Here is a 7,771-nt window from a genome sequence, read left to right as displayed (position 1 = left end):
GGGGGATTACTGAAAGCATGTGCAGTGGCAAGTGTGATGCTTTTATGTGCGCAGATGGTGCTTGCACAAACCCTCACTGTTACAATGCAATTTGTCTTTGATTGGCTGTAATCGAGCAGGATAATCAGCCTGGGAAGATGCCATAGTGCAATTATGTATTTTGTGTTCCATTTTTAAAAGGTTGCAATCAATTACAAGTGTCATTTGATCATTTTAAAATGTGATTATTTATAATCTCACCCTCTACTTTCACACAGACTCTTCAAAAATAACTGTCTCCTCATTTCCTGTTACCAAACGTCATGTTCAGGAACTGGTCTCCAGCAGAGGAGACCTTTCCCACCCATCGTATAGTTTGAGTCATATGTCGTGAGCATCTCTGGTGGTAATTGAAATCAGTATAATCATGACGTCTGCTAAGTGTGGGAGGGGGGAATTACTGGCAATTAAAAAAGGCTTAAGACAAAAGAGCTAACACCTGATGTCCACATGCAACTGTTTCCAGCATGAGTCATTTGAAATATCTACAGATCAACGTCATTTGGAATAAATAGGGATAATTTGTGTTTCATGCAAACATTTGGCTGATTTTTATATCAGACAATAAATACATTAACTGGTCTGTTATTTACTGAGAAATGCGTATTCCCAGTGTCTGCTTCATGACTCCAAGAAATCAACGTTGAATAGCCATACAGAAAAGGGAAGATAAATACTTCAACTAAAAAAAACAAATAAGGAAAGTTTCATTGACCCCTCAGAAAGAAGGAGGATGATGGGAAAACGTACAATTAGACAAAGGATCAACTGGAAAGGACAGAAAAAGGCCAAATAAATAATAATTGTGTCTGTTAAACATGCCACAAACATAAAGCATAATGCCTGTAAGAGCACTATTTAGTTTTTTATAACTTCATGAAGTTAATAAAAAGGCAATGTCCCAAAAAAGTAGAGTAGAAAGCAGGAACACGATGAAGAAATATGGAGATTTCCTTAATTAATTTCAGTATATATATATCAATATGTATCATGTCTGTCAGGCATAGCACAGTTTTTTCCCTAGTCCAAGTGTCATTCATCCAAATCAGGCTGCTACCTGCGATAAATGTCTTCAAAAATATGCCTCAAGCTATCATCTCCCACATGCTGTCCATCCTACTGTTCGTCACTTTGTGCGTCATCGCCCTCATTAAGACTGACGTGTGTGTGTGTGTGTGTGTGTGTGTGTGCGTGCGTGCGTGCGTGCGTGCGTGCGTGCGATGATAACGAATGTGGTATGGTCCTTGTGGATTAAAGCGTTTTATCAGAACAAGAGTTACACAGCTACACCATGTTGACAGGATATAGACATTTATTGAGTATAATGCGAGACACAAGCTTTTCTATACTACAGAGTATACTTTCACAGAGCATACTTCCATGATCGCTCATGAGATATGTACTGCAATGACAAATGGATTACTTTTCACCCGATGAAAAATAAGGGATCACCTTACATATTACATTTCATCTTGTGGGGGACAGCCAAAAAAGTGTGAACGTCATGGTGACGCAAGAGGAAAAGCCATTAAGGTTGATTGCACAGGCAACACAAACAAGATCCATTGTAATCCATAGAATAGAAACAAGAAGAACAAGAAATGTCCCTAAAAGGCATCACCAAAAATAAAGGTTCTTTAAGAAATCAGCAATGCCAGCCACTAATCAGTAAGTTAATAATCCAGAAATGTATTAGCAAATGGAAAATAAACATTCTAAACAAAACAAAAAAAACCTAGACAAACATTATTAGAATAACTTTTCTTAAATATGCACCGATTTAAGTTCTGCTGAAGAATTCATGAGTCATTAGTATGAAGGTATGATGTTATGAGAGGCATGGCTCTCAAAATATTGAGTGTCTGTATCCGCTTTAAGCCCCTGCTGAGCGATTGACAAAGTATTGATAATTAAGCCTTTTTCAAAGGTCAGACTCAAATGTCACGCTTGATTTTCTCAATCTTTGGAGTAAGAAAGGTTTTCAATCAAACCGTCATCATCACAGTAAGCCTGTCAGTCGAAAACATGCGGATACGTTTCAACAGTTTTGTAGTATATGACATAAAGGTGACTGATGTACAGTGTGGGAACCGGCCTCTACTTATAATGTAAAGAAAAACATATTCATTATCTGTATAAAATATCTAAAAAATAAAATGTTTTTTTAACTTATTCATTGGTGTATTCAGCAGGCTTGTTCGTCGTGGAGCTGCCTGAGTGACATGGAACAACAGATATTCCACTAAATTAGCCCATTATTTTGATGTACATTCAAATAAATAAAATGTACAAAGGTTGAAATGTATGAAATATAGAACTATATAAACTTGAAGAATGTTTTAGAGGATAAGGCTTGTGATATTATAATTTTCTAATTGTCAAAAAATCTAAGTGAAAGACTAAAAACAACACTGAAATGATCCTACTAACAGTTATTGTAGTATATCCAAAGCCTGGTATATCTATTTTGTATTTTCCTAGGCCTTTACTAAAGCATTTTCCCATAAAAAAACTGAACATGTGAACAGACAAATGATGTTGTCCTGCTGAAAATCAATTCAGAAAATGTTATTTTGTCTTTTTATTTCTAGGACATGGGCTTGGACATACCTAGAGAGACTGACAAACACATTGTTGTTGGTGCTTATCCTTACAGTATGTGGATACACACGTGGATTTCCGCAGTCGGACGTCGTCACACACCCGTTCATCACCAGCTGTGGCTGCAGGTGTGTGTCGATGATAATACACCTGCAGGCCTTTAATCACTGCTTGCCCCATTGGTTTGTTCCATTGAAGCCATCATTTCAGAGATATCGCCTGCTGCTTTCTCTGTGGTGACATTGAGGGGCGCTTATATGCCAGTAATAGTCATAAAATACGTGAAGGGGGGAGGGGGGGAGTGGCACGTGCTCCATGATAACCTGAAAGGTCTCTTGGTTGTTCGAGACATGAGCAAATTGTGAAATATATGGAATGTGCATTAATAGTGAATGGATGTTTATTTGTATATTATTGCTAACCCACAAGTAAAAGAGTTCACTCACAGTCATTTTGCATATCAGTGCTTTGAGCTAAATGCTACAACAGCCGTCCCTCCCTACAGGCCGATCATGCAGACTGCGTGCCGGCCTCACCTTGCGGAGGGTGCCTCAACTGAGCCGAAAATGCGGCGCACTTATGCGCTTCTGCGGCGCAATTAGTGTGGTGCGGTGCCGCTGCGAGGCTCCATTAGCACCCCCCCTCTGTCGACGCTTGCGAAACAGAGGGCCTCATCATATAACTTTGCGTGGGGCCTCATGTTGGCCAGGGACGGCCCTGACAACAGCACACAATGCTATTTAGCGGTTTTAAGATAAGAGATAAGATAGAACTTTATTGATCCCAATTTGGGAAATTGTTGTATTTCTTTGTATTTGTAATGGTTACCATGTTTGCATTCTCTCTTTAGCTTTTTAGCATGCCAACATTTGTTAATTAGCACAAAGTAGAGCCAGGGCTGATAGGAATGTCAATAGTTTTGCTTGTATTTGAAAAAGAAAATAAATATTGTGCAAGTTTAAACTGCAGGTGATAATAGAAAAGAAGTCGAAGAATCACCAAAGTCACTAGGATTCATCCTCTGGGAACCATGAATATCTGTACAAAACGTTATGACAATCCATCCAATAGATAAGATATTTGGGTGTGGACCACAATGATGGACCAACAATGTATTTCCTAAAGCCACACAATTACCATAAATATTGTAATTAGTGCATAGAGCTCCAATTCACAGCCATTTTTTGGTTGTCAGTAGCAGAAATGGTTAGAAGGCCCAGATGGACTTATAACACAAACTGACATCTTTGTTAAAACCTTGTCTTTTTAACTTAGATGTTTCAAAAATACCAAAAAAGCCTTTAAAGTTCATGTAATTTTTTGTGCAATCCTGAACAGAGCAGAAGCAGTCCTAACTTGACAGGTGGAGAAATGAACACCTCGGGCTCTCCACTAAAAACTACTTTATTGAAAGTAATTTCATTGCGCAATTATCAGAAAAAATTTGAATATTGCAGGAATTTCCTTTGAACACCACCTGCCAGAAGAGGGTGATTGTCCTGTATTTAAATATAAGTGAATATAATATATATCCAAAAATGTGGTAAATGGATGAGATCGTAAAATGATTTTGAAGTTCATTTTCATTTGTCTGTTCTGTCTTTAGAAATAATATTATTATGAAACGTATCTCAATTACACAAACATAAAGCTTTCCCAGAGTGGAGAATTATACTTTTTTAACAATATATATAAATATAAATTCCGTTCTTGCTCTTAATGCTATGTCGTAATACTTTCGATTTTGTAAGTTGTGCATTGCTTTGTTTCTCACTGCGGCACACTTTGAGACAGGAAACATATTTGATTGCTTTGTCATGCAGTATAATTTTATTACAAAAAGATTTTATACAAATGTAACTTTACAATGGCAATGGACACTTGTATTTATTATATTGAACATTGAAATGCCCTCTGCATCATCATTGGCAGGATGTGACAAAATGATACAGAAATGAACAGATGTTCAACAGATGTTGTACAGAATGTTGACCATGTGTAACATTACAACAATACATAACAGTAAAACATGATAAATACCCACAATTGTACAAAAAGCAAAAATGAAAGCAAAAGGACACTTCTTCAAGCTAAATCTGAAAGAATAAAAACAAAAACTGAAGTCCAGCAAATGTGGTAGTCTATATTACTGTGTTTGTTTAAATTATTATTCACTTTCCTGTTAATATCTCTGGATTCAGGCAATGTTGTCCAATCAGAGAGACTGACTGAGGTGGATGTCTTGTTTTATTGATAAAATAATTGGGATAAAATGTTTGCGGTCAAATGATACATTTGTCACTTTGTGGTTCTGCAGGGATCAGTTGTTGAAACAGAAATCCTCCACGTTGTTGAGTTTGATGGTCTGCAGCTCCTGGCTGTCCAGTACTCTGTAGCTGAAGGACACTCTGCTGACGTAGTTCCCGCTGGACACCATCCTCACCACGGTATTATCACAGCCGATCTTCATGTGGGCTGCAGGGCACAGCAACAGATTAGTTTAGCCTCAGTTCAACCAGTTTGGTATCATGAGAGGAGATCAGTGTGTACTCACTGGGTCCAGTGAAGGAGATGCAGAGGTCTGTGATGGGCAGCAGCTTCGATGTGTCGATGCCACTTCCTCCCAGCAGCTGCACGAAATCCCCTGATTCTGCACACCCAGGCATGGCCCTCTGTGGAAACCAATATAGGGTTTTAATGTAAGTGGCCAACACCATTCCCATTCAATTAATGAACATGTATAAGACTGCTTTAAAACCATATTCCAATGACATACAGCTGGAGCACTTTTATCCATAAAGGAACAAGGTCAAGCTCTTGTGAGAAGAGTTTAAACAATTTATATTAAGGTGATTGCAGCAATTTAACGCTCTTCGTATTTCTCGGCATACTTGAGTTGGTGTGTCTCGTCTCAGTTGCAACTTTCCTGCAGCTGAGCAGTGTTTGTGTTTTTATGATGTAAGATATGGTGTTGTTTTTGCTTCTTAAATCCCTCCTCGATCCAATATTTGTACTTCCTCAACAAAATGAACAGTAACTTCGTCAAAAGAAAAATACAAAGAAGATGAATGTCCTTGAACTTCGTAAGAAGTGTAAGAGAGCAGATTGATGGCTGGGTTTACAAAGCAAGTGCATTTGAAACTGGAAACAACTGTTTGTGTCCTCTTATCTACTGCCAATGAATTATTTAACAAACCTTCTACTGAAAATGAGTAATACTAAGCAAGAGAGGCTTTGTTTCAGGACAGACAGAGTGCTGTTGTGGCTGCTTTGAACATCCTGAACACATTTTAAGTAAGCTCTTTTGAAAATGCTAGAGAAGTGCCAACACTTTGGGAAAAATAAGGTAAGGAAAATAATCAAAATAAATCTTAAAGTGGATGTTGTTCAGAAATCAATGTTTGATGTGTTTTTTTACCTTAGGAAAGTTGTTGTAGTGCCCCAGGCTGAACTCGGAGACGTCGATGGCCACAGGATAAATGATGGAGAAGCTGCAGTTTCTGTGCTGCTGCGGGATCACCATAGTGTAACTGCCCTCTGGTGACTGGGAGATGACATTACAGGCTGCAGGGAGAAGAAGAAGTGGCAAAGGGAAGGACGATACAAGGATTTTCCTGATTCCCAATGTGAAGCAGGTACAACATACACAGAAATGCACACAGTTCATTACAAATGAATGGAAATATTGACAAAAAGGAAAGGTTTTGGTAATGAGCAACCTTTCCGGTAGAAGAAAAAGAACAAAACTCATATTTACAAGATGAAAACTGTATTTCTAAGTATTGAAATTGGTTGGTAACACTAAATATAAAGCTGCAGCTTCAAGATATATCTATCATGAAAGCATGGGTAGAAGGGATTTTAGTTTGATAGAGAAATCAACACATTTGGAGGTACATATTTCCTTGTAAGACAGCCATGTGATCATGTTCCTAATCCAGAAATGTATTGATGGCAAACTATCCCTTGTTGGTTCAATTGATGACTGAAAGCACTTTTGTATGTCTTTTCTATGCATTTTGCTTATGCATGTGACTACTTACGGAAAGGATTGATGTGTTTCCTGACTGTTAGGGTGTAGCTGCTGCCGGCGTTGTGAATGCGGAAGAAGACCATGGCCACGTTCTGAGAGGAGCGCACGCTTTTCCTCAGAGATCCAGAGTCACAGTAATCCACATAGCGCTCGTACAGAGGCAGAGGGTGATCCTGGGAGCTGGGGAACTTCTCTCCCTTCATCACCCAGCCGTCAAACACCTTCATGGGACACATGAACAAGAGGAGAGTATTCAGATACAGTCACAGGTGGTTTCAGCAGGGTTTTGTATCATTTGGTCACAGGGTATATGCAGGAATCCTGAAGTCAAATGTAATACCTTTTAAGACCTTTTTTAAGACCCTTTCCATACATTCGCCACTTCGAATTCTAACCGGTTACATTGGCGACACACTTTACCTCGCATTTACTATATACAGCATTGATTGTCCTTCCTCCTTATCTTCCAACCATTTGGACGCAAACTTGCATTTCCCCATAACGATGTTGTTTAGCAGCCGGCGTAAACGGACCTTCGGACGCTATCAAGCAGTGAGCGTGCGATGTCCTGTTAAGATGACGTCAAATCCAACGGGATGCCATAAATCAGGGGTGGGGAACCTCCGGCCCCCGGGCCGTATAAGGCCCGCGAGACCATTTGGTACGGCCCTCGAGGTAATTTATAAGCACACGCAAAAAATAAAAAAATTAAAGAAATCTAGACCGCAAAAAAAATAAAAAAGCGAGTGCCTGTTTTTCCTGGCCAAGGTCAGGGTCCTTGAACACAACACGAGCCTTACGTGTCATCACGTGGTATATGTCTCGTCTGACAGGGGTGCAGTTCTGACGGAGAGCACCAGAACGTCGCTCCGGCACTTCCAAAAATTGCAGTACCCATAAGGAGTCGTACACATGCCGCAGTTTTTGCGTGGCTGTGTCTTTAGTTGTAAGCCCAGTGGCAATCTGTTCATCTGTCATACTGATCATACAGTCAATAACTTTGTTGTTATTAGCATCTGGTTAGCTAGCTATGCTAACGAATATAAGAAGCTTTTTCTCCAACAAGTGAGTTTAAGGCACATCTTTATATGATCATTA

At 39.2% G+C, this 7,771-nt stretch overlaps 1 protein-coding gene across 1 annotated transcript in view; it reads right to left on the bottom strand.

Annotated features, from left to right (window-relative positions):
* Positions 1-4,455: 4,455 nt before the first annotated feature.
* Positions 4,456-7,771, bottom strand: part of crhbp (corticotropin releasing hormone binding protein) — a 5,145-nt gene continuing 1,829 nt past the window's right edge. The window contains exons 4-7 of the mRNA XM_010778293.1: positions 6,684-6,894; positions 6,059-6,204; positions 5,195-5,312; positions 4,456-5,115 (exon numbers count right to left, since the gene is read on the bottom strand). Of these exons, the coding sequence (XP_010776595.1) occupies positions 4,961-5,115; positions 5,195-5,312; positions 6,059-6,204; positions 6,684-6,894 (630 nt within the window). The 3' untranslated portion in view covers positions 4,456-4,960. The remainder of the gene's footprint in view (positions 5,116-5,194; positions 5,313-6,058; positions 6,205-6,683; positions 6,895-7,771) is intronic.

The sequence above is a fragment of the Notothenia coriiceps genome, unplaced genomic scaffold (genome assembly GCF_000735185.1).
Source record: "Notothenia coriiceps isolate Sejong01 unplaced genomic scaffold, NC01 NC01_scaffold00019000, whole genome shotgun sequence".
NCBI classification, from domain to species: Eukaryota; Metazoa; Chordata; class Actinopteri; order Perciformes; family Nototheniidae; genus Notothenia; species Notothenia coriiceps.
The sequence above is the reverse complement of the archived record's forward strand: the minus strand, read 5'-3'. Positions and strand labels throughout refer to the sequence as shown.